The sequence below is a fragment of the Balaenoptera musculus genome, chromosome 2 (assembly GCF_009873245.2).
Source record: "Balaenoptera musculus isolate JJ_BM4_2016_0621 chromosome 2, mBalMus1.pri.v3, whole genome shotgun sequence".
NCBI lineage: Eukaryota > Metazoa > Chordata > Mammalia > Artiodactyla > Balaenopteridae > Balaenoptera > Balaenoptera musculus.
Genome location: NC_045786.1, coordinates 173,080,074 through 173,106,649, shown reverse-complemented (window position 1 = coordinate 173,106,649; position 26,576 = coordinate 173,080,074). Strand labels below are relative to the sequence as shown.

At 49.3% G+C, this 26,576-nt stretch overlaps 2 protein-coding genes across 6 annotated transcripts in view; both read right to left on the bottom strand.

Annotated features, from left to right (window-relative positions):
- Positions 1 to 26,576, bottom strand: part of TECPR2 (tectonin beta-propeller repeat containing 2) — a 103,437-nt gene that overhangs the window by 53,001 nt on the left and 23,860 nt on the right. For all 5 annotated transcript variants that reach the window (XM_036841539.1, XM_036841544.1, XM_036841543.1 and 2 more), the window contains exons 3-10: positions 24,648 to 24,776; positions 24,135 to 24,266; positions 19,889 to 20,046; positions 11,252 to 11,564; positions 8,640 to 8,772; positions 5,374 to 5,691; positions 3,154 to 4,127; positions 945 to 1,128 (exon numbers count right to left, since the gene is read on the bottom strand). In XM_036841539.1, coding sequence (XP_036697434.1) covers positions 945 to 1,128; positions 3,154 to 4,127; positions 5,374 to 5,691; positions 8,640 to 8,772; positions 11,252 to 11,564; positions 19,889 to 20,046; positions 24,135 to 24,266; positions 24,648 to 24,776 — 2,341 coding nt within the window. The remainder of the gene's footprint in view (positions 1 to 944; positions 1,129 to 3,153; positions 4,128 to 5,373; positions 5,692 to 8,639; positions 8,773 to 11,251; positions 11,565 to 19,888; positions 20,047 to 24,134; positions 24,267 to 24,647; positions 24,777 to 26,576) is intronic.
- On the bottom strand, positions 12,428 to 13,649 carry LOC118891182 (mitochondrial import inner membrane translocase subunit TIM14-like). The gene is made up of 2 exons (XM_036844852.1): positions 13,593 to 13,649; positions 12,428 to 12,812 (listed from the first exon to the last, which is right to left on the bottom strand). Exons 1-2 carry the CDS (start codon positions 13,647 to 13,649, stop codon positions 12,435 to 12,437), a joined length of 435 nt encoding a protein of 144 aa, XP_036700747.1. The 3' UTR covers positions 12,428 to 12,434.

The following is a 26,576-nucleotide window of genomic DNA, read 5'->3' as shown; positions in this document are numbered from 1 at the left end:
TTGTGACAAACAAGCAAATTATTCTGTATAGATGAGGGGGTAGAACCTCATCCAGGAAGCGTCTGCTCCAGCTCACTGAAAATGGCCTGATCATGGCATGAAGGAAGGAAGGCATTTTCTTTTCACAGTCAGGGAGTAGATTATTCACCCAAAGCATATATATATATAGCTCATTACCGAATAATTTCTAAGAAAGAAACCAAACAATCCAAACTTATCCAACACAACCACGGGCCCATCTTCATTAGTTCAGTTGCTTTAAAGCAACATCAAGGGACTTCCCTGGTGGCGCAGTGGTTCAGAATCCGCCTGCCAGTGCAGGGGACACGGGTTCGAGCCCTGGTCCGGGAAGATCCCACATGCCGCCGAGCAACTAAGCCTGTGCGCCACAACTACTAAGCCTGCACTCTAGGGCCCACGAGCCACAACGACTGAGCCCACGTGCCACAACTACTGAGCCCACGTGCCACAACTACTGAGGCCCGCGCACCTAGAGCTCGTACTCCACAACAAGAGAAGCCCACACACCGCAACGAAGAGTAGCCCCCGCTCGCTGCAACTAGAGAAAGCCTGCGCACAGCAACGAAGACCCAATGCAGCCAAAAATAAATAAATAAGTTTTAAAACAACAACACTAAGAAATGGAAACAGATTTATTTTTATAAGGCATTTGTATGTTAATATTTCTAAAAAAAAAAAACTCAAAAATGCAAGCTATTTGTATAACTTACAAAACATGTTCATGTCTTACCACTGCAATTAATAAAAAACCAAAAACTGAACTGCAATTACACTATTTTCAGTTGATGTCAAATGCAGCAATCCGCGTTCTTTGGAGAAAACCCCTCAAACCTGCGGGAAAAGGCAAGTCTGCTGAATGGACTGGTCCCTGTGTGCTCGGGCGTCTACACCTGGGGCAAGAAGCAGGGAGCTGGGAGGCGAACCTGAGGGCGAGACTGCCACCTGCTGGACGGCATCTTCAAACTTCTGCCAGCGCAGCCCAGCGCCCGGCAACGCGCTGCAGAACAGGCCGCCTTTGTAGTCCAGGCACCAAATGTACTTCTCGGAGACCGCCAAGCTGAGAATGCCGTAGCCCGGCCCGGAGTAACCCATCCAGCTTTCTGCAAACTAACAAGGACAGAGCCTGCTGAGTTCTGCGGCAGAGGACACAGCTGCATGTGTCGTACTGTCGTCAGTAAGAAAAGTGTGCAATCACTTAAGTCGGCCCTCTATCTCTGGACCAGCTCTAACAGAAACATTGTGAAGTGGGAGCGGCTGTCCCCTACGAAGACCCCATAACGTTCCTGGATAACACTCTGTCACAGATACTACAACCTCTTCCCTCACCTAGTGCTACATTCAAAGGATCTGGTTTTATGCTACAGGTATACCTCACTTCCCACTTGTATGCAAATTGATTTTTTGTACAGCTAATCATTACAGATGTGTTAGGAGAAATGGCACTACCACTATCTTTGTTTTTTTCACCATATTTTTTTAAGTGCTGATCCAATCATCGGACACGTGGCATGTCATGTGGTTGATGGAAATCTGGCCAAGACACTGCCTGACTGAATCTTGTAGACTTAGGTTTAGATGTTAGGGTTCTTTTAAAAATCAAAGCTAAATAAAGTGTGCACTTTAACAGCTTTCCAAAACTGAAAAAGAAACCCACGTATTTGCACAATCACCCACACATGGACGTTCACTGCTTCACAGACTATGGCACCCAACCCCTCTCGATCTGGCCCTGGCTCACCAGGACACGCCTTACCCACCCCCCAACCCAACACAATGTGGCTTTCCAGCTCTCTGGAGGGGGACAAGGGGGGGAGCGGTGAAGGCTGGGGGAGGTCCTCAAAGTACCAGGTGCCCCCTCACCTAGGACTTTTCTAAAGTTCTGGCCTAGAATGCCAACTGCCCACGCCCTCGGCCTCAGCTGCTCGGCTCCTGCCATGGTTGGTGGGCACCGCACCCCGCCTGCACTTTGTTCATCACCATCGCCCGAGTCCCACTCAACTGGGAGGATCTGCACACGTGTCCAGGACTCTGAGATCCACGACTGCCTGTCACGGGCACTGCAGTGTCCCCAGCGCCTGACGCAGAGTCTGGCAGCCGAAGGCACTCACGAAAGGGTGAATGTGCGGAAGACTGAGTGAAAGGGCATTTTGTCTTACAACAAATAAGCAGGACATTTCACTTTCGAGGCAGGACAGACAGCACAGAGGTTTGAGAGAGAGGGCCCTGGGCCACCCTGGCCCCACTTGCCATGCGACCTGGTGAAAGCCATTTAACTGTCTGAGTCTCCACTTCCTCCTGTGAAACGGGAGCACCTAGCTTGTGGATTTTGTTTTTAGAGAAGTATATGAGTTAAACTTGTAAAGTGCTTAGCATGGCACCTGGCACGTGGTGAGAGCTGCCCCAATGCCACACTGATATCATTAGGACGGAGAGAATCCAGAGGCACATCTGGGGAAAGCACACGTGGCTGTAAGTTCACACGCATAACCCACACCTCACACCCACTTAGCAGGAGGGCTTACAACACACAGTTTTGAAACCAAATACAGCTAAATAATAATTACTTGCTAAGGAAAACAAGCACTTTTTAAAAGCCACTTTTTTATATAAAATGACGAAGAATAGCTAATAATCGTCTCTTAACTGCAGTAGGCTAGGTAGAACCCGACCCAGGAAAGTGGACACTCGAAACCTGGTTTCTCCACAGCCTGCAGGGGAGCCCAGGCGCCGCTGTTTGGAGGTCAGGGAGGCACGGCTCCTCGAGACGCGTGTCTGAGGGGCAGCGCCTTCCCCTCCACAGGTGGACGGGCCTCTCGCCACTGGTTTCTGGGAGCGGCCCCCAGGCCAATCCAGCCGTCCTCTGGGATGACTAGCACTAGCTGCCCGTGCTGGGCCGGCCCCGCCGGAATCAACAAGGAGAGGCTGCTTTTGTTGGTAAAGTGGGTAACTGAGCAGGGGTGACAGGTCAGCAGGAGTCCACGCCATTCTAGATCCCTGCGCTGGAAATCCCCCAAAGCCAGACTTCCAAACACCTGGCATACAGGTTTTACAGTAGGAATATAATTTCTCTGCATAAACAGAAAAATATAATCAGGTTGCCAATGATTTCCCTTAAGAAAGGAGCGCACCTACCTCCTCTGACTTCAGCAGCCCGGGCTCGTCTGTGCCCGGCGGGCGCAGGTCCTGCAGGGAGCGGCCCCCTGCCAGCTCTGCCACGCTCGTCTCCGAGGACGAAGAGGGCAGCCCGTGGGCATAGATGTCCTCCTCGTCACTGGACGTCAACGCCTGGTCCCGTGAGGGCTGCGCACGGGCGCTGGCCACCGAGGCCGAGACCCAGCGAGGCCGTCGTCCTCCTGCGCTCCCCAAGTCACATTGGGACGCAGCCACTGCTTGCTGGCCTGTGTCATCGTCAGTAACAGCGTGCCGGGGACTCGAGCCGAGGTGGCCTGGGGCCCCCAGGTGCCTCAGGGAGCCCTGCTCTTCACTGGGCTCCTCAGCTCTGGTCCCTGGAAGCCACCGCTCAGCGCCGGGAGCCCAGCTGAGGCTGGAAGGCACCGGGGGTGAGCCCGGGAGGGGGGCTTCCGGAAGAGCGCTCTGGGGCTCAGCAGGCTCCACGCCCCCCGCCTCCCGGGCCTCCGCTGAGCTGCCCTGCTCTCGGCAGGGTGACTGTGCGCTCCCTGGCCCACCGCTCACGGGACAGGGCTCCTCTTCGAGTTCCGCGATGACATCACCCCCTTCCGCGTCCTCCCTCGGATGCCAGGGTGAACGCAACACCCCGCTAGGCGGCTGCGTCTCGCCTGCGCCGTCACGTGGTGGGATTTCGGTTCTTCCGTCACCTTCTTCCCTCAATGAGTCAGGGGCGGGGAGGGGCGCCTCCAAGACACTAAATGTTTCGGGGTCGCTGTGTTCCGGCAGGACACTGTTGGCCTCACCGCTGAGACTGCACTCCTGGTCAGGAGACCCTGTGCTGGACTGATCCACGATGCTGCCCAAACTCGAGGTGGTGGACAGCAGGTCCGTGTTCAGGGACTGGGGGCTATCGCCAGGACACTCCCAGCAGGGAGTCGATTCAAGGGAACTGGGGCAGGTAGTCCCGCTTCCACCTTCTGTTTAAAAGAAGAACGTTTAAGATTAGGCATGAATCTAGTAAGACACTAACTAAAAAACAAAATTTTGGCTTAAGATAAAAGCACTTTAAATGAAGGATATCTAATTGGTGAAGAATAAATCTCTTAAGTACAAATTATCCCAGTGCAGGTATGTTTTAAATGGATGCAAATACTGTACACAATGATGGGCTCTGAGGCCTCCTTCAAGAAATGTTAACTGCGGCTTCCCTGGTGGCGCAGTGGTTGAGAATCTGCCTGCCAGTGCAGGGGACACGGTTCGATTGCTGGTCCAGGAAGATCCCACATGCCGCTGAGCAGCTGGGCCCATGAGCCACAACTACTGAGCCTGCGTGTCTGAAGCCTGTGCTCCGCAACAAGAGAGGCCGCGATAGTGAAGAGGCCCGCGCACTGCGATGAAGAGTGGCCCCCGCTTGCCACAACTAGAGAAAGCCCTCGCATAGAAACGAAGACCCAACACAGCCAAAAATAAACATAAAAATAAAATAAATAAATAAAAGATTACTATTAAAAAAAATGTTAACTAAGAAAAACAAAGGAACAAATGGATCACAGACCAATTTCTTTTAATGATTGAAATGCTAAGGGATCTGATAACATTTTCCTTCAATATCGCAGTGATCTTTAGCTAGAGAGGCTCACTAGGCACCAAGGAGTAAAAAATTTTTAAAAATTCAGTGTTAAATCCCATATCTGGGAATTCCCTGGTGGTCCAGTGGTTAGGACTCCATGCTTCCACTGCCAAGGGCCCAGGTTCAGTCCCTGGTTGCGGAACTAAGATCCTGCAAGCCGTGCAGTGCGGCCTAAAAAAAAAAAAGAGAAAAGAGAAAAAAAAGCCCATATCTGATGACATACCTTACACTAAACATAAATTGATCCATCTAAAGATTTCCATGACCTTCCTTCCAGGTTCATAGAATCTCTCTGGTCTAATAAATGATGTACGTGAATAAACTGAAATTTTTACTTAAATATTGAAAAGTATAACACCCAGCCCTGTTAAGCAGGGTGGTATGTTACATATAGTTTAATGCTTTACGTGTGTGTATAATGTATGAATATTTCACAGTAAAACTCCTTCGAGGAGGAAAGACACCCGCTTTCTGTGCTTTCCAGCGAACGGGCAGTGCTCACTCGGCAAGCAAGCAGCAGCCTTCCCAGAGAGTTTGGTACAAGGCCCCACGGGGGCGGAGGGAGGTCGTGTGTGCTCGGCCGTGGGTGGTACCTGTCTTCTTCTTCCTCTTCTTCTTCTTCACTTTGAGAGGCTTCACAATGAGCTCTTGGTCGAAGTCCTCCGAGCTGATCACGCTGAATCTCTTCGAGGTGAGCTGGCTGCTCTTGCCCAGCTCGGGAGCTGCCTGCGGCCCGGAGCCGCTGTCGGTGGAGTTGAGCGAGCTGCTCCGGCTCCTGGGCTCGCTGGCCACGGAGCTGGCCACGGAGGAGCCTCTGAGCCTCGTCTCGCAAGGCGTGGCCCCCGGCGGCTTCTCCGCACGCTGCCCATGGACTTGCTCTGGGCATCCCGACGTCTCCAGACCGTCCCGCACTGAGAAAGAAGAGTCAGTTTTACCATGGTTACTGGAGGGAAAGATGGAGTGCTCTTATTAAGGTTTGCCAGCCCTAAATACCAGCCTGCTAAATTCAGAGAAACCAGCGAAACTAAAAGAATTGTACAACAGGTTCCAACACATGGTTTTTGTTCTCCAGGAAGTTCATGTATCAAAATCAGTAAAATAACTCACAGCAGCTGTCTTTTGTAAATAACTCAAAGTAAGGGACTATCATAAGGTAGAGCATTTCTCACTTCAACTCACAAATAATATATAAAGGTGAGATGCCTATTAAAAAAGGGCTTAGAAAAAAAATATAATAAGGAAGAAAAAAGGGCTTAGAGGGAATTCCCTGGTGGTGCAGTGGTTAGGACTCCATGCTTTCACTGCCGGGTCCCCTGGGGTGCAGCCAAGAAACAACTACTCCAGGGGCCTTTGAAAAACACACACGTACCTATAATGAAAATTCTCGAAGTTCAAGGAGGGAAAGGTAATTTTTCACTAGCGCAAACTCAAAACAGAGGAGTTCATTACAGGGGTCCGTGTGCGAAGAGAGAGAGCAGAGCAGGACTGGCAGTGGGATGGTGGGTCCTGGCGCTCTGTCCCCACCTCCATGGACACGTCCTCCTCTCAACACGACACCAGGAGGTTCCAGCCACAGGACCCTCAACACAGGACTGGGGCCCATTTTGATCCATCCAGCCATCCTTTTGTTACCGAGTACCTACTGCGTGCCAGACGCGTTCTAGGCATGGAGACACGGCCCTCACCCAGACGGGCGGGCATTCCTGCCTCGACCGGGGGCTACGGGGGCCGCCTGCAGGCTCCGGAGCGCACAGTGGGGACGAGCAGGGCAGGGGAGTGACTCGCAGAAGGTCACACAAGATCACACAGGCAGATCTTGGTCTGGAGCTGCACCGGCCAGGACAGTAGCCACCAGCCGTGTAGCTATTTAAATTCAAATTCACAGACATGAAACAAAACTTAAAATCCAGTTCCTCAGCTGCACTCAGCACATTTCGAGTGCTCGGCAGCCACACGTGGGCAGTGCAGTTACAGAGCATCTTCACGCCTGCAGGAAGTCTACTGGCCTCGTGGCTCCTGGTCACTTCTCCCCTGTAAGCGGCACTGCCCCTTGGTGACACTGTTAAGGCCCCCAGCTCACAGGCTCAAGAGTAGAGCTCACTCCCTTTCTATGACAGTTACGACCCTGGAATGATGTTCGCCCCAACTTGCCCTCTGTGACTTAAGAGGTAATTCACTCTCTTCTTGCCATCTCTTGGGAGATTATAAATTCAGGACAGAGACTGCTAGTACTTCATTTTCGTCTTTTTGAGGCTAAACATCTGGCTAAAGTGAGGCTGTTTTTTATATTCTCCAAGCAGCCAAACCTCGTATTCTAACGTTTAAAAGACAAACGCTATAGCCGTGTCCCAGGCAGCCCGCTCCCTCCCGTGCTGGAGGAAGGGAGCCCCACTTCCTGCCCAGGATCCCCGCTGCCTCTCTTGCGGTCACTCAGACATCAGCTGATGCTGGTCAGAGTAGAAACACCGAGGATGGCCCTGTGGCCAAGAGACCCGAGGGACGCAGTGGCGTGCCCACAGCCATGGCACAGGGCGGGCCCTCCTGACTAACCTGGCGAGGCAGGGGAAACAGCGGCTGAAGCAGAAATCTGGACGGTGACTTGGGGCTTGTCACGCACTACCCCAATCCTCAATTTTCTAATCTGTGAAAGGAGGACACCATTGACTAACATGCTAGGGTCTTCTTCAAACCATGTGCTGTGTTAGGGCCACAAGGTGAGTCACGAGAGCCTTACAATCAAAAATCTAATCTTTTGTACGGTAAGTGGTAAGTCAATGACTGTGAAGTCAAGGAGCAGCAGGAAAGGGGCCCCCAGGAACGCGGTGAGGAGAGACTGACTCAAATACGGCAACTGGAAGAAGTTATCAAAAGCGCAGCGATACCGACCGAGTCTTGAATGATGAGGGGGAGGGGTGCAGAGGGCAGCACCCGAGGAGGGCAGGCCTCGTCGGGGAGACCCAGGCAGCAGTGTCAGGACAGGGGCACAGCGAGCGAGGGAGGGCCAAGGCCGCTCCAGCCCCAGGGAGGAAGGCGGCCTGGCTGGGGAAAGGCGGGGGCAGGACGCCTGTGCAACTGCCTGGTGAACTTCAGAGGCCCCACGAGGCGCTGGCATCTGTGGGCACCGCCCTCACCTCAGGCATCGGGCCCTCCCGCACGGGGCTGCTGGAGGACTGGACGAGACCGTGAATGTTAAGCGCTTAGCAGAGTCTCTGGAAGATGGCGAGCACAACTCAGTGATGACAAGGCGGGGAGGGGCAGCGGGGCAGGGGCCACACGGCTGTTGTTGCGACCACCAGGAACAGACACATAAAGTACCATGGCCGTGTGCATGCACGGCAACACAGAGTAAGGTTCTCTGCTCATTAGAATTTGGGCTTAAATATGAATTACCAAAAAAAAAGTCAAAAGCACAGAGAATAATCAATACTACAAGGAAGAACTATGTTAAAGGTAAAAAAACGTGTCCCAGGTGACAGATTGAAATGTTCTAAAATCTTAGGCATCAATCCCACAGGCTGTCTCAGAGTGTCGGACGGAGATCAGTCAGGTGGGCGTCGAGTTCTCCTTCCTACTCACCCAACCTCCAGACCCACAGAAGCAACTCCACCAAATGTGAGACCCTGGCTGATGTAAGCCTGAAAGCAGGTAACCTTCAAGAAAAGTATCACAAACCATCTTTTCAGAATCAAAGGAAACCCTCTGAACACCTCGTTTCGAAAAAGGTACAATCATTTAACGAGCAAAAAAATGGTACGTTTTATACATCACAAACTGTAATTACATACATTTTATAACAAATTTTGTAACAAATACATTTTATAACAAACACATTTTATAACATTTTACAACAAATACAAACCTATTGATGCTAGTCCTTCAGGCCTGCTTGAAATTCTTATAATGTTCCTGTCTCCCTTTAAGAAAAATATTTCATTTTCTGTGCAGGAAACAGACACGATATCACCTGATCCTTCCAAACCAGCAATTGTGGCCTGTCCAAAAAAAAAAAAAAAAAAAAAATCACAAAACCAGGCAATAGTAATAGTTCAAATCGTACAAGCATGTGTAGGAATCCAAATAAGTCAAACTGCTCTTCGTTATCATGACTTTTGAAACTTAGAGTAATTCAATCCAAAGTTAGGTAATATCTGACGGATGTGTGACCGAGTCGTACCCCCTGCCAGTAAATTTATGAGACTGAGCGAGCAGTCTCTCCCCGCCTCTCGGCCACCCTCTGAACCGGTCCCCGCCTTGCTCCCCGCTCCCTCACTGCCCTCATCTGGCTTCAGGTGCATCAACTGGCCAGTCCAAACCCCAGCCCTGTTCCTCCACGACGTCCCGCGCTCTGCTTGAATTCTTTTCCTGACCCTTGCTCAATGGGAGAGTTCCAACTTGATTCAGAGGCCGCCTCCTTGGGAAGCGTCCCTGACAAGCTCACCCTCCTCAGCAATGCCCAGGACTCTTCAGAGCTCGCAGCACTTTACACAAACCCCCACCTGGCACGTCTCTCCTGGGCTGGAATGTGTGCTGGCAGGTCTAGGTCCCCTACCGTGCGGAGTCCCGTGGGAGAAACTAGTAGGCATTGCAACCCTTGGTTTTGAATGAATAAGTGAGGGAGGGAGGATTCCCCTAACGTCACCTGAAAGCACACAGCAAACAAAACACAGGACATCCCTGACTTAAGAAAAAATTCTTGCTTCTCAGTCAACAGTGCAAATAAGAGACTAGTTCATTATAGAAGAGAAAATGAGTCTAAGTCCTTTGTAAATTCTTAACAATCCTGACAGTAGTTTGAAAGCTTTCCATCATGTTGCCATGTTCAGTCTGTCTGCTCATGACCAGGTCCTCTGTCTCCACTTCTCCATCTATAAGATGAAGTTAATTATACCTACTGGGGAAAGCCCTGGGTAAGTGCTCAGAAGAGAGGAACTGATGTCCAATTACACCGCATCTTGACCCCGCCAATTAACAAGTGCACATTAAGTTCAAAGAGTACCCAGAAAAAGAAGAAAAGCTGTGTTCTCTACACCTGGGGAAGAATACAAAAATGTCTTTCAAAACGTTCCTTAAGAAAAGAAACAAACTCAGGGCTAAAAGGCACCTTGGTGATTCCCTAACCCAACTCACCAGTCCCCTCCCCATGTTCCAGGTAGGGAAACCAAGCCAGGCAGATGAGAGACTCCTGGTTATAGGTAGAACCAGACCAGAATCTCCCAGGAAGAAGAAAAAGGCCAGTTTTTCTTTCTACTAAACCAGTAGTACCAGGCATGGCTGATAACAATCATTAAGAAGCCTTGTAGACGAATTTCATTTTCTGTTCACACAACTAAGAAAACCCTTTGATTTCTACAGTGAAGCGCTGCTTATAAAGAAAAGGGCGTCTGTTAGAGGCCTGCTGACTTCAAGAAGGAAGAACGTGAGCAGGATGGGGGTGGGGCGTGGGGTGAGGAGATGACTTACGAAACAGCAAAAGCTCTGCTCTTAAGAATAAACTGAAACTACACAGTTTTGGTTTTTTTTAATTCCTAATTCCACCCCTGTTGGCAATAACCTCTTATCATCCTGATTTAAACAGAAATTGTTTCCTACCATGATTTAATAATGCTGGAAAAAAAAATAACGCTGGAAAGTTGTCCAAATACATCATTAAGAGGGGAAAAAAATGGCAAAACAATGTGGCTCCATTTGGGTAGGAGAAATAAGGGTAAAAGAACAGGGTGGAAAGAAAGCTAGAGAAAGAGCCCCCTGCCCAACTCAGCGCTGCCCTGCGGAGGCCTTGGGGAATGAGTCCCTATTTTACTGTTTCCGTCATGTTTGAGTTTTCATTTAATACGCTCACAGTGGGCTTCCCTGGTGGGGCAGTGGTTGAGAATATGCCTGCCAATGCAGGGGACACGGGTTCGAGCCCTGGTCTGGGAAGATCCCACATGCCGCGGAGCAACTAGGCCCGCGAGCCACAGTTACTGAGCCTGCGCGTCTGGAGCTTGTGCTCCGCAACAAGAGAGGCCGCGACAGTGAGAGGCCCGCGCACCGCGATGAAGAGTGGCCCCCGCTTGCCGCAACTAGAGAAAGCCCTCGCACAGAAACGAAGACCCAGCACAGCCATAAATTAATTAATTAATTATTTTTTTTAAAAAAAATGTACTTTAAACAAAAAATACGCTCACAGTAATTTGGTAGTCAGAAAACACGTGATCCAAAGAAATTATAAAGAACAAGTTTAATTTTGTGCTTAAATAAAACACACACTTTCTTAGCAGGGGACAGGACTATGAATATTTAAACCAAATATTTTTTCAAATCTACAAAAACAACCAAACCTTCATTTGGATTCCTTGACTGGCCCAATGGAAAAAGCAAAGCATCAGAATCAACACTGTTCCTCCTATCATCTGAGAAATGAAGCAGAATAGTCTATAAACATTCTCTTGCCTCTAGACACCAAAGATGTGGTACAATCACTTTACTTACCTGGTTGACAGTGTCTAGAAGATAAATACTATATTCATTCCAACTCAACACCCAGCCTTCTTGAAAGAAACATGAAACAATCCCCAGGTGTTTCTCGGGAGAGCTGCAACTTCCCTTTTCAGAGGATTCCAGGCGCGGGTAAAGCTCGAAAGGCTTGACTCCTCCAGCAAAGACATCTTTTAAGATAAACGTGGCCTGAACGGTCCCATGGATGTCAGCCTTCCACAGCCGGAGCCCAGGCCGTGATGCGTACAAGGTCAGATCGCTTTGCTTACAAAGTCCTGGTATAAAACAAGCACCAAATTTCCCAGTGCTGAAATTACAAGAAAAAAAAAGGAGGAAAGAAAGAAAGAGAATGGACTGATTTAAAGTGCTAGCTGTCAACCCCTGATATTAACTCTAACAAGAATTTCTGGACTAAGCCAAAACAAGATTGATTCTTTTTCGAACCCTTTTCTACAGTGTGTTTTTTGGTTAACTGAACCGCCTGGCCAGCCCTGAGGCCGCAGAGGAGCCGGTCTCTGTCGTGCGCCCCCTGCAGCATGCTCAGAAGCGTGCGCCCGCTGAGCACACACTCCGGTTACTGCACACAGTGTATTTTTTTTTTAAATCATGCTGTTACAGTTTTTAATGTATGAAATCTGAAACAATTTAGATTTATCACTGACAAAGTGATAAATACATACCTAGATCAATTTCTTAGGTTAAGTTGTGGCTAAATTCACTTTTAAGTTCAAGGTTCTAAGTGACTGGGGGGGGAGTCCTCTGTACCTTGAACAGCCTTCTGTCCCGATGAGATGAGCCCCTACGATAACAACCTGTGCTAATTCCATCATATTTATCACATTGTACTTTAATTACCACTTTATCAGTCTCCCATCAGATTGGGGATTCCTTCAGGGAGAGACTATGTTGTTCACTTTGTCTTGAAATAGGTACCAAATTATTTGACAAATGAGTAATGAACAACATTTCAAATGGCATGCATTTATCCGTAATTATTGAGTATTAACCTACAAATATTCTATAATCCGATTTTAAATCCTCAAATTTATACCAAGGCTTTGATTTAGGTTATGCTAATTTTTTAAATGTGTAGCTTTGAAGCATTTTATTATAATATGTACCAGCGGTACTCATATACATAAATGAGTAAGAACTTAACATTCATCATACATTTACTTCATTTTTTAGCTTGACCTTCTAGTAAATCTTTAGCTTCATTGATTTTGGCTGCTATATAAGGAGATCCTCCCTTGTCTGAGTGATTTAAAAGCATAATTCGTCGATGAGCATCTCTTATGTTTCCCTTACTGGCAGTAGGGCTTACACCTAGTATTAATGCTGCTTCCCGTTTTGTCATTTTGGGTTCAAACCCACCTCTGTAATAGCCACCACTGAAGGCAGATTTCGGTAGACTTTGAACAACTTGTTTTACCTGAGGCTCCGTATGCTTCACGGCTTGCAAAGCGTAACCCCCTGCAAATCCGGCAGCAGCAATGGCCAGTCCAACCGCTACCACTGTACTGGCCGCGATTCCCGCTCGGCTCCCCGGCTCCACCTGGAGCGCGGCACATCCCACCCCGCCAACTCTACGCCTCTACCCTGCACACAGGGTTTTATCTCCACTCTCCTTTAATCCTCAACACAGCCCTGTGAGGCAAGTATCACGACTCCCGTTTCAGAGAAGAGGAAACGGAGGCAGAGGTGACAGAGCCAGGACTGACCATCCTCTCCTGCTCTGAAATTCTGTTCCTTCTAACATCTGACTGCTGTGCTCATCCCAACATCCCAGTGAATGAGCTTCAGGTCCAGAATTGGGGCAGCGCTTTCAGAATTTCTCTTAAACCCATCAGAGGGACCAATCTCCATTCTAATCCTCTGGCTTGGGTTTTTTTTTTTTTTTTCTTCTATTTTTAATATCATGAAATATCTCACACGAACAAAAGAATATATATGCTTGGAAGCCTAATAATGAAATATACACCCAGAAACCCATCCCTCAACTTTGGAAATAAATCGGTAGTCACATCGCTGATGCTCTCTGGCTCCAAGAGTCCCTGCCCACTCCGCTCCCCGTGTGTGAGCCCTGAATTTTGTGTTCATTATTCCCTCGCTTTTATCGATAGTTTAACCACATACCTACGTGCTCCTAAACGCTACATAATTTAGTATTGTTTGCCTTTCATTTGTATAAAAATAATAGTATGATGCTATTTGCATCCTTTTGCAACTTGCTTTTAACTTAACATAATATTTCTAAGATTTATCCTTGTGGATAAAAAAAAAAGCTGTAGCTTATTCATTTCCACTGCTATAAAGTGTTCCACAATTTATTCACCCTCTTGTTGAAGGGTATTTGAATTATCTCCACTTCGTCGTTTTGAATAGTGCTCATTATGAGCATTCTGCAAATAACCTCCTAGTACACAGGTGTAAGAGTTTGTCAAGGATATTTCAGAAGTGGAACTGTTGGATTGTTGGGTAACTGCTGGGCTGTTGAGTAAAAGCAGATTCAAGTTTGGAAGACAACTTCAAACTTTTTCCAATGTGTTTACACCAGCCTATACTCTCATCAGCAATCTGAGTTCTCATTGCTCCACATCTTTGCCAAATCTCAGACGTCCACCAGAGTTCAAATATTAAAAGAGTTTCAGTTTGGGGGCTTCCCTGGTGGCACAATGGTTAAGAATCTGCCTGCCAATGCAGGGGACACGGGTTCGAGCCCTGGTCCAGGAAGATCCCACACGCCGTGGAGCAACCAAGCCCGTGCGCCACAACTACTGAGCCTGCGCTCTAGAGCCCGTGAGCCACAACTACTGAGCCCGTGTGCCACAACTACTGAGCCTGTGTGCCACAACTACTGAGCCTGTGCTCTAGAGCCCATGCTCTGCATCAAGAGAAGCCACAACAATGAGAAGCCCGCACACCACAACGAAGAGTGCCCCCCGCTCACCGCAACTAGAGAAAGCCCACACAGCAACGAAGAAGACCCAACGCAGCCAAAAATAAATAAATAAATAAATTGATTGATTTAAAATAGAGTTTCAGTTTAACCCTAAGTCCTGCTGATTCTCTCTCCAAAGTATTTCCCTGATTTTGAACGGTAGAAAGAGGACTGGGTTTAGGTCGACACCTGGGCTCAATTTCCAGCCCTGACATTTAATGGTTACGTGGTATGGGTCTCAGTTTCCTAGTCTGTAAACCAGGGATAATAATTCCCATCTCAAAGGTTGATGTGAGGACTGAATGACAATCTATGAAGACACAAAAAAGCAATGCTTGTGACACTGTAAGTCCCGACAAACGCTCAACTGCCTCAAATTCTACCCCTGTTACCATCGTGTGCTCCTGTGGGTGGGTGCTGGGCCCTCTCCTCACCCTCACTGCACACACAGCACACCCGACCCCCAGGGAGGCATCCACAGGGCCCATCTCACAAAGGCACGCAGATAAAGTTATCTGGGTGTTTCTCTGCACTTCAGCATCTCACTACACCTCTTTGGCACCTCAGTAACTAATCCTTCCAGACAGGGTCCAAGGAGGACACTGAATATCGAATTCAGCTTTGAACTGAAGATCGTTAGACTAACCTAACACTGTAGATCGTTCATGGACAGCTCCATAATCAGCATCATGTTCTGATTATTACCTCTAGTGATTTGTTCTGCAAATCTTGTCTAAGTAGAGACACCCAAAGGAACTCTGGCACGGTAGCCTATAACCTCTTCCTCCTGCCTTTCCTGTCAAATCAATTTCTATTTGGTGATCCAATTTTCAAATCTATTTTCCTTCTACTAATAAGTCCTCTTAAAAATCTCTTGTCGGACTTCCCTGGTGGCGCAGTGGTTAAGAATTCACCTGCTGGACTTCCCTGGTGGCGCAGTGGTAAAGAATCCGCCTGCCACACAGGGGACACGGGTTCGAGCTCCGGTCTGGGAAGATCCCACATGCCATGAAGCAACTAAGCCCGTGCGCCACAACTACTGAGCCTGCACTCTAGAGCCCGCGAGCCACAACTACTGAAGTCCGCGCGCCTAGAGCCCGCGCTCTACAACAAGAGAAGCCCCTGCAATGAGAAGCCCGCGCACTGCAACGAAGAGTAGCCCCCGCTCGCCGCAACTAGAGAAAGCCCGCGTGCAGCAACGAAGACCCAACACAGCCAAAAATAAATACATAAATTTATTAAAAAAAAAAATCTCCTGTCACTTCACCTTAGGTGACTAAAGCGTTCATTTTAACAAACATTTAGTGAGCTCCTGCACCACGTAAGAGACTGTGCGCTGCAGGCAACGTGGAAGATGAATAAAAGGTCTCGGCCCTGTCTTAGAACGTACTGCAGCAGATGTACGTCTGCGAGGTGCCATCTCTGAGGCTCAGAGGGCTGCTCGAGGACTACAGACAAAGGGGGCACGTTTGACTGGGGCATCAAAGGCTACACCTTGGTCACGGAGTGGACAATGCCCAGGCTGAGAAAGGGGAGCGGGCACCCTCGGGAAGGACAGGCTGAGCAGGGGCCTGGCGTGGGGCTGGCTCTGAGGAGCTGCTGAAATGGTCGGGAGCGGGTTGGGAGAAGGCAGTTAAGTTGGGGATAACTAGCTACAGCCGGGTGCAAACTGTCCTCCGCCCCAGACTCGGCCACCACCTGCCTGCAGGGTGATTCTGCAGCACTTGCTGATGTCATTCTGAATCAGACACAAAAACTCCAACTTTTAAGGTCTAAGCACTGCAGGATTCTAAAATCATAAACACATTAACTTAGCTTCTTAATTTTGGTGGAGATGATTTCTAGAAAAACCATTGATGACTTTAAAAGACACCTTAATTCCCTTTATGAGCCACATTAATATGAAAGAAGTGTTGCTGGTGATCAAATTCTAACCAGCAAATGGTGTGTTCTAACTTACGTACAATAATGCTGAGCACAGACAGAGAGCCTGAAACGGGAGAACGAGCCAAAGCCAGGACAGTCGTCTCCACAGCCAAATGCCCAAAGGCCACCAGACGGGCACGATGTGGCTCTGGCGGGGGCGCAGGCTCCACACCCCACACCCGGCCCGGACTGCAACACGCAGGTGCTGCCGACCCGGGGCGGTCCTCCCGACTGGACCGCAGGACACAGCGACAGGCACGGGGAGGGCGCCAACACAAACACAGAGGAGAACCGAGACGCGACACACGTCTGGGGATGGCTGGGGACTTTGAGATTCTCTGGGAGAAGCACACACGCTGTCCTGTCCAACCTGAGGAGGTTCGCAGACGGGGTCAGGAGAGGACGACCTTGTCTGCCGGCACTCCCTGCGCGTCCCCGAGCCCGCTTCCCCGCCGGCCCACAGCGGCCGCCCAACGCGCCGCCACGCGCTCCACCCGCCCTCTCGCCAGCCCGCGGCCCCCCGGCAGCCCCTAGCTCTGCGCTCCCGTCCACAAAGAGCCCGTCTACGCTCACTGCCCGCTCCCCTCCCTCAGCCCCTCCAGTGCCACGGCCTGTGCCCCACGGAGGCGGGCACGCGCGGCCGCCACGTTGCCAGAGCCAAAGGTCCGGCTCAGCCCGCCTCTCGGGGCCGATCAGCGGCTCCGACACGGCTCTCCCTGACATGCAAGCAATGGAGTGCCCCAGAATGCGAGGCCTCCCCACTCCCTAGTGACACTCACTCCCCAGGTGAGCTCCTCCGTCCCAGAGCTCTGAACACTGTCTAACGGCTAACGGCCCCCGCGTGCACAGCTGCGGCCCCACCTGCTTCCCGAGATCGGCCGCGGCTCCTCCGCCAGCCTTCTCGACACCAGGAGCCGGCAGCCCCGCCTGGCCAAGCGCTCAGGCCACCGTCTCTGAGGGAACCTCTCTCTCACACCCCGGAGCCGACACAGCCGTCGGCTCTGCCTTCAAAGCGTCCCCACCACCCCGGCCCGGTGTGAGGCCCTGAATCGCCCGGGAGCCCCTGCCAGCCTCCCTGAGCAGCTGCCCTCGCCCCCCTCACGCAGCAGCAAGACTGACTCCCCGGGTCAAGGCCGCTCCTGACTCCTGATGGCACTGGCATAAAGCAGCCCCTGAGCAGGGCCCACAGGATGGGCCGCCCCCAGCCCCCCCCCCGCCCCCCAGCACCTGGCCTGCGCTCCTCAACCCTTGGTACAGGCAGTGCTTCTGCCGCGAGGGCTTCTCTGAGGCGGTTCTCGCCGCCCCTCCCATCCTCCCTCAGTAATCTGCTCAGGCTCCCCCCGCCTGCCTACCCTAAACACACACCCCGAGGCAGGCATCCTCGCTAGCTCCATACCCGTTTATTACTACGGAACATTCTAGAACATATTTAACATCTGCCTCCCTCACAGGAACGTGAGCTCCTTAAGATCAGAGCTCTTGTCCCCCTTGTTCACAGCTGTCTCCCCAGACTGAGAAGGGCGCCTGGCACAGAGCAGAGACTCAGAAAGGATCTTCCAAGGTTGAATGAATAAACACTCTCCCTGGGTGACCTCATCTGAGGCCAGCGGTCTCAATGTCACCTGCATCTGGTGACCTCATTTCCACTTCTGGCCGAAACCCCTTCCCTGAGTTTCCGACCTGTGTGTGTTACGCTGGACCGTGATTGCTGCTTAGTTACCTAATAGGCGTCTCAGATGCAGCACCCCCAAGACAGAACTCCTGAAGCCCAGACCTTAACCCTGGTCTTCCCAGCTCAGTCAAATGGCTTCACCAGCTGTCTAGCTGCTTTAGCCAAGGGCACGGAAACCCTTTCTTGTTCCTTTCTCCCCGTCGCCCCCTACGTCCGATTCACCCCATTACCCCTCCATCCCCCTCCCCTCTCCTCTCCATGCCGGGTACCCAGGTTAGGCCTCCGTGCCACTCCCGGGCTCCTGCAGCAGCCGCCTCACTGTTCCCTGCCTGCCCGTCTCCAAGTAGGTCTCCAGGCAGATCCAGGGTAGCTCAGACAGTCCTTCTCCTGCCTGAAGCCCCCCACTGGCTTTCCGTCTCGCCTAGAATAACGCGGGTGACAGCACCCCTCGCCCCGGGCTGGCTCAGGCCCTCCTTTCCAGCACCCGGCCCACCACTCCGCAGCCACCCCAGCCCCCTTCTGGCTCCTCGAACGTTCCAGGCCCTGGCCCGATCCAGGGCCTTGGCATCTGCTGTTTCCCGAGACCAGAACGCTCTTCCCATGCTTTAGGCTTCAGCCCACAGATCTTTTCCCCAGAGGCCTTTCCTGACCATTCTGTCTAAGAGAGGCCCTGTCCCCAGCCGACACCTCACCCTGACGTTGCCTCTATAGCACTGACCGCAGCCTAGACCTTTACCTTACTTGAGGGCAGAGGCCCGTCCCCTGGCTCACCGCTGTCCCACCGTGTGCCACCCAGAGGGACACTGTTGCATGGCGCACCACTTCCAGGAGGCAGACATGGCTGACGTCCTTCTCTAACCACAATCTAACACGGCACACGACAGACACAAGCCTTCAGGACACAGAGGTTAAAAACGTTTCCATTCATTCTGTCATCCCTCACTTCTCTAATACAGCTCCCTAGGAGAAACGGGCCCCATTTATCTGCTTCTGCATCCTGAAACGGTGCCTGGCAAGAGTACGCTTCTAATGCAAGCTGCCGAAAACCTTGGCTACACAAACGCACCAGGAGAGGTTCACGCAAGGTTGCTCAGGTTTCACACAGGAGGTTAGAAAGCCAGGTTTGAAGAGAAAGACTGTTGGGTATACGATCCATGTGGAGGTAACTGGTTTTTAAATCTCTCTTTTTACACTCCACCTTCCTTCCAAAAAGACACAAGGCAGTAAGACACCGACAGACAAGCCAGGACGAGACGTCAAGCAGAAGAGTGGGACCCTGGCAGAGGGAAAGTCACGACCAAGTTCTGCACAACCACTAAGCCCAAGCTACAAATTCCGCTGAGTGTTCCAGGGGCCAATAGGGAGATTACTGTTATAAAAACACCAAATTGTTGGTGGAATTAAGGGGGTATTCAGCGTGGAAAGCAGAAGCCAAAGGGGAAGCGCGAGTGTCTTTTAATAGCCACGGACCGCCAGGCAGAAAAAGAATAAACTTGCTCTGTGCTGCTGCAAAGCCCGGGACACAGCACAACGCACGCTGAGAGGACCGGAGGCTGGCACCCCAGCACCACCAGCCGGCCCTCACGGACGCCCGCCCGCCCGCCTCCCAGCCGCCGGCTCCCCGCTCTCCCCCGCCGCGCCCCCCCGGCCCGTGTGCCGTCCTGCCCCTCCGCCTCTCCCCCGGGCGGGCTGGACTGACCCTGCTCACCGCTGTTCGCCCAGGGAGCAGGTCAAGCGAGGGGCCCTCTCCCAGCCAGCAGCCCTGACCCCTTCCAGACCCGTCCCGGCCCCAGGCCGGGCTAGAGCCCATGTGAACTCCCCCCGCGCCCCCCACTCGGCTCCACAGCAGCTGACACAACCGGTAGCACCTCCCCTGCTGAGGTCACTCCGTGTTCACGAAGGCCGGCGCGCGGAGGGAGTGAGGAGCGAGCTCCCACCCGACCCTGAGCCTGACCCCTGACCCCTGACCCCTGACCCGGGCCGTGGAGGAGGGGGCCCGCCGGGAGCGGACTGGAGCAGCCACATGTGGCGGGCGGGCTGGGGACCTGCCTGGAGCCCCGTCACCACGAGCCTCGACAGCAGTGCTGCTCACCTTTTCCGTGGCTGCGCTCCGATCTGCCGGACAGACTTCTCCTCGGTGTGGAAGAGCAGACTCCTCTGCGCAGTCGAGACGAGCAGCACCTTCTGGCTGTAGTCCAGCTGCACGATGGAAGCCGGCTCCTCCAGCACCAGGCGGGAGTGGCAGACGCCCTGCGGAGACAGGCCAGGTGAGGCCGGCCGCGCGGCGCGCTCCAGTGACCCGCGCCAGCCTCACAGCACTGGCCCGCGTCCCTCCTGAGCCCGCGTTTCAGTCAATGTCTACCTTAAAACAAATGCTCTAATTCTCACCGGATCCAGTGTCAACCCACTGCAATGAAATTATTTGCAGAAGTCCTCACTAATGAGAAAACAGTCAGGGTTACCATCTATGTCAGGCTACATCAAGGTGGCCAAGAAACATTTAAAAATTCTGTATAATTTTTTAAAAATGTTCTCAGTACACGGTTCAAAGAAGAATCCATAAAGATTAAGCAGAAATATGTTGCACCATGTGTATTATTAATTCCAACAGAACACAATGGGACTTTCTGTAATATTATTGTGACAACGGTCAAAGTCCACACCGCACTCCTCCCCCACAAAGAGTTCAAAGCAATCGTGGGGACGTCATATCCTTGCCTACTGAAAGGGTCAGAAGAAACAGGTTAGACAGAAATTAAAATGGTATTAAGTACATTGAAGAACAAAGTAAAGTTCTAGAAGGCATTTTACTGCTAACACACACTACATTTCTTGGTGTCAAATATCTGCTCCTATAAGCCACTCTTCTCCTGAACCCGGTCCTTTGCTTGTTCGGAAATACTGCTGCAATGTCATAGACCTTTGCAGGGGGAGGGGGCAGCGATCAGACCCATTGGCAAGGTCTACACACAGTAACACTGACCCTGTTTAGATACACGACTCTACGCATTTTGACCAATGCATTCAGTTACGTAACCGCCAGCACAATCGAGACGGGGAAGTCCCCACTACCCCGCAGACACCAGGGACATCAAGCCAGATTTCCCTCCCACCTTTGCAGTTATGCAGACTGCAGCTTTTCAATTTTTCACTTAGCTTGTAATGGAATTAAATTTATTGTACCGTATTGTGCAAAAACACACGTCTTTTTTGCAAATCTCATGAAATACCTGTGTCTTCAAAAAAAAAAATGATCAGAACCTCAATAAAGCTGGGAAAAAATGATCTGTATGCTAAGGACAGTGCTTTCTGCACGTGATTTTTCTCTCCATTTCCCGACATCATGCATGAGCAGTGTCCCCTCTGTGCAACTCAGGCTGGGGGAGTGACAGCAGGGAAGTACAAATATGGGGACCCTTAAAACCTTAACAAAATGTTTTCCTGGAGAGCAGCAGTTCTCAAAGTGTGGTCCACGGTCCCTGAGGGTCCCTAGGACCTCTCGAGGTCAAAACCATTTTCATTATAATACTAGGTTTTATCTGCCTTTTCCACCAAGCTGTGGTTTGTATTGATGGTTGGTAGAGCTACTGAAAGCTCAAATGGGCCCAAGGTGAGCAGGGCACCAAAATCCGATAGCTGCCACGGTGCCCTCAGCCACTGTGCACTTGCAGCAAAAACATGAATTTCACTTCAGAAGGTCTCTGATGCAGGAAAATGATAATTCCATCTTATCCTGACCCTTGTGTATGCCTATCTTTGTATTCTGTGCGACAAAACAGGGTGTGCACGCAGCCCTCCTGCTGATGCTGAAGTACTTCGGTTCTCTCAAGGAGGAAGCACTTGTGCGATTGTATGAGCTGGGAGCTCAACCAGCTGCTTTTTTTCACAAAATACATTTTTACTTGAAATACTATAATTATTCAAACTTGGGTATTTGGCAGGCATTTTCTCAGAAAGAACAAAGTGAGCCTGTCAATTCAGGGAAAATAAGTGATGGTATTCGTTGCTGATAATAAAATGCAAGTTTACAAGTGAAGATTAGAATTTGAAAACTTGTATCCACCCTTGTGAACCTGACAGATTCCCAACAGCTAAAGACTTTTCTCATCAGAATGATGGCGATATTAACAAAGGTGCTTTCTTTGATATTATATAATTAAATGTTTCAACATTTGGAAGATGTGCATCACTCAGTAGATCAATATTTTCCAAGTGATCAACGCACGATGTTACAAAATCACACGTGGGTCAAGGAGCCATTCTAAGTGCAAGACAGACCAATGGACTTCACTGTAACAGAGTGAGAAAAATTCATCTGTATGCTTTCAGATTTCATGTTGTAACCAACCTTTAAAGAAACCACCATTAGTCAATTTGGGGATGTGATTAAAGAATATCCACAATTCTCTGGAAGGGCTATTAAAATACTCCTCCTGTTTCCCACTACATGTCTGTGTGAGGCCAGATTTTCTTTACGTACTCCAACCAAAACAATGTATTGTGACAGACTAAATGCAGAATCCAGCTGTCTTCTATTAAGGCAGACATTAAAGAGATTTGCAAAAATGTAAAGCCATGCTACTCTTGCAAACAGCAGCAGAAGTTTTGTTTTGCTTTGTTTTTTTTCAGCCACACCGTATGGCTTGTGGGATCTTAGTTCCCCGACCAGGGAGTGAACCCAGGCCCTCGGCAGTAAGAGTGCGGAGTCCTAACCACTGGACCACCAGGGAATTCTCAGCAGTAGTTTTGAAAATAGTTATTTTCACAAAAGTATGTTATTTATGTTAACATATAATGAGTTCATTATTTCAAAATAAAATTAATAAAAATTTTTTAATTTCTCAGTTTTAATTTCTAACATAGTGCACTCAGTAGATATAAAACCCATACAAACAAAACCTCTTTGCAATCCTCTTTTTAAGAGTGTAAAGTGCAAAGGCGTCTTGGGACCAAAATGTTTGAGAACTACTGCTAGAGAACATTCGTAGAAGACAGGCCAGTCTCGGATCAGAGGGACTAAAAGTCATCCAGCTAGTAACTGCTGAATTCCTAGACGCACTAGGAATGACGGCTACAAATAAGAAAACGAAAGGACTGCGCCACCAAGGAGTTCATTCTAACTGAGCAGAGGTGTGACAAAACAGAGCACAGGCAGGCATAAAGCCACATGCGCAATGGGAGCACACCCTAGGTTTGAAGTTGAGCTCTGTCAGGCATCAGCTCATGACTGGATCCCTTGGAGCCTGGGTTTCTTATCTACTGACTGAAGATCAGCACAGACAGCTTAGGGCTCTGTTGTGAGGCTTAAATAAAATGACAAATACGAGGGTGGGGCTAGGTTCCCTGCTGCCACCAACCCTCCTCCTTTCCCACCACTCTCTCCCACACAACCAGAGCTTGGCTGGGGCGAGCTCACCACCCACTGGAAGCACTGGCCTCCGTCCACAGTGTGGACAGAGAATGCTGGCCGCCACACGGATGAACAAAGGATGCTGCGGCTATCAGCCACTGCGGCCGCCCCCAACAGTGCAGCTGAAGGGGTTCAGGACGCAAGAGAACAGGATACTTCCTGGCCCTAGACAGTTAAGGTGTGTATCAAAGGAATGATTTCAGTGAGCCCAGACTCTGGCATCTTCCCATACATAGAAAAGCGCTGAAGTCATTAACTTGAGATGTTTGTTTTTTCTTTAATTAGCAGAAATCTTGATGTTCAACTACCTCGTTTGTTTTTGCAAAACTCCTATATATCCTGGCTCTTCCCTTATCTCTTTGGAGCAGTCCCTCAGAGTCATGTGAGAGACTGTCTATCGGGCTTAAGTCCTCAGTAAGTCCGATGAATAAAAATTCTCGACTTTTAGGTTGTACTTTTTTTTTTTCAGTCAACAATAGTCATGACTGTGAAACGCTTCACATCCTCCTACAAACTCTTCAAGGAATTAGGTTTGATAGTGGCTACTTTTCTAACTGGTAGCAATAGAAAACAGGAGAATGAAAAAAGTGTATGTTCCAGAAGAAACAAAGGCCAATTCTTTAGATAGATACAGAAGTAGAAGCTTATAAAGCATTAGAAAAGCCCTTGAAAGAAAATGTTACAAACAATAGTTGAGATTAGAAAGGGACAATGGGGAGTTCCTGGTGCCCTAGAGGTTAGGATTCCACACTTTCACTGCTGTGGCGTGGGTTCAATCCCTGGTTGGGGAACTGAGATCCCACAAGCCAGCCGGCACGGCAGACAAAAAAAAAAAAAAAAATAGGGACAATAATCAAGAATTCAAGTTGACCAACTACTATAATTTCTCCAAATATAAGACAAGCAATATTTCTGAAAATAATTTTACCTGATCTAGATCCAGAGAAGAATAGACAATTTTCCCTTTGTCATCTCCAGAGAACAATTTCATTCCATTGGGGCTCCAAGCCAGAGCTGTTATGCTATTCTTGTGAATACCAGTGACGTCAAATCTCCGAAGCTATGAATAAACGACGAAAATACACACAAGAAAAAGACAAGGATGAACACTGTGAGATGTGAACAAGGTGGTACGCAATCCCTCCTGTTTATGGAAAAGCTGGTGTTCCCAAGTTGTTTCCACGCAAAAACCTGCACGAGGGTCCACCTGACTATTTACCTTTAAAATTTACAGAGAAGAGCCAGAGAATATTAAGCAAAATTACCCATATATGCTTTTTGCCAAGTGTCGTACCAGGAACAAAAAAGTCATCTAATTATAAAGAGCACAGAGTGAGGCTTTTCTGAGCAAGTATTTTCTTGGCAGAAGAGGACTCCTCATTTTAAAAGACATGAGGAATTTGCCAAGAAGTCAAGAAATGCTAAAATGATTAGTACTTACCTGTTTATTTCTCCCTGGCAACGAGGATACAAGTTGAAAGACTGCAACCCTCCCAGAGGCTGTGCCTGCAGCCACCAGGTCATCGAAGCAGCTCAGCAGTTTCACCACCGTGATGGATTCCGTTTTCCCCTGAAAGAGGAAACATTCAAAAACAAATGGGCCATAATTCAAAGAGTCATGTACCACAATGTTCATTGCAGCGCTATTTACAATAGCCAGGACATGGAAGCAACCTAAGTGTCCATCAACAGATGAATGGATAAAGAAGATGTGGCACGGGCTTCCCTGGTGGCACAGTGGTTAAGAATCCGCCTGCCAGTGCACGGGACACGGGTTCGAGCTCTGGTCCGGGAAGATCCCACATGCCGCGGAGCAACTAAGCCCGTGCACCACAACTACTGAGCCTGCGTTCTAGAGCCCGCGAGCCACAACTACTGAAGCCCATGCGCCTAGAACCCGTGTTCCGCAACAAGAGAAGCCACCACAATGAGAAGCCCGCGCACCGCAACGAAGAGCAAACCCCACTCGCCACAACTAGAGAAAGCCCACGTGCAGCAATGAAGACCCAACACAGCCAAAAATAAATAAATAAATTTAAAAAAAAAAGAAGATGTAAACAAGATGTGGCACGTATATACAATGGACTATTACTCAGCCATAAAAAGAAACGAAACTGAGTTATTTGTGGTGAGGTAGATGAACCTAGAGTCTGTCATGCAGAGTGAAGGAAGTTAGAAAGAGAAAAACAAATACCGTATGCTAACACATATATATGGAATCTAAAAAAAAAAAAAGGGTCTGAAGAACCTAGGGGCAGGACAGGAATAAAGATGCACACGTAGAGAATGGACTTGAGGACACAGGGAGGGGGAAGGGTAAGCTGGGACGAAGTGAGAGAGTGGCATGGACATATATACACTACCAAACGTAAAACAGATAGCTAGTGGGAAGCAGCCGCGTAGCACAGGGAGATCAGCTCAGTGCCTTGTGTCCACCTATAGGGGTGGGATAGGGAGGGTGGGAGGGAGATGCAAGAGGGAGGGGATGTGGGGATATATGTGTACGCATAGCTGATTCACTTTGTTATACAGCAGAAACTAACACAACATTGTAAAGCAATTATACTCCAATAAAGATGTTAAAAAAAAACAAACAAAACAAATGGGCCTGTCACCAGGCCAGCTTTCAGACTATGAAACATTACCTACCAATGGAATGTAAAACCTCATTGGACTGCAGCCTATATATATTCCTGATTGAAAATGTATACAATTCAGAAAGATAATTAATCTCTTTTTCTTTCCAGGTTTTTTATCTTCGAAATGACAATTGTTTTTTTTTTGGCTGTGCCACACAGCATGTGGGATCTTAGTTCCCCGACCAGGATTTGAACCTGCCTCCCCTGCACTGGAAGTGCAGAGTCTTAACCACTGGACCACCAAGGAAGTCCCTGAAATGACAAAATTTTAAAACTGCACTTCTGAGAAAGGAAATACTGATCAATCAAGTATGAATACACTGAGCTCTTATCAAGAAAGTACTAAGGAACTTGGATAAGAGAGGTAGTTCCCCTCAAAACTGGAGTCTGGTGTCAGAAGATCTATCCCAGACCCAGGCTCTCCTTTCTTCTCTCTCAACGTGGACAAGTCATCCACCGACTGTAGTCCACGGTGTGTACCTGCCACACAGGCTTGCTTGAGGATCAATGAGACAATACATTTGAGAGTGCTTTATAAACTGATTCCTGGCGTGTTTTGGTTCTCAGATCAATAATCACATTAAATAACACTAACTCAAGCTTAATACATTGGTTTATTAAAAAGCACATGTCAAGCACTGAATACAGGTATTCGGGCTTCCAGAGCATCTGAATGATCATTTTTCATTTTGAAACCACTCATTCAGAAAAATTACACAACCATTTCGACC

Bases quoted from the DNA above. Each gene is read 5' to 3' on its own strand.
- LOC118891182 (XM_036844852.1), bottom strand. From the start codon at position 13,649: ATGAGCACTATTCAAAACGACGAAGTGGAGATAATTCAAATACCCTTC. The intron at 12,813-13,592 runs GTGAATAAATTG...GCCGCGCTCCAG, and splicing joins AAATACCCTTCAACAAGAGG to GTGGAGCCGGGGAGCCGAGC.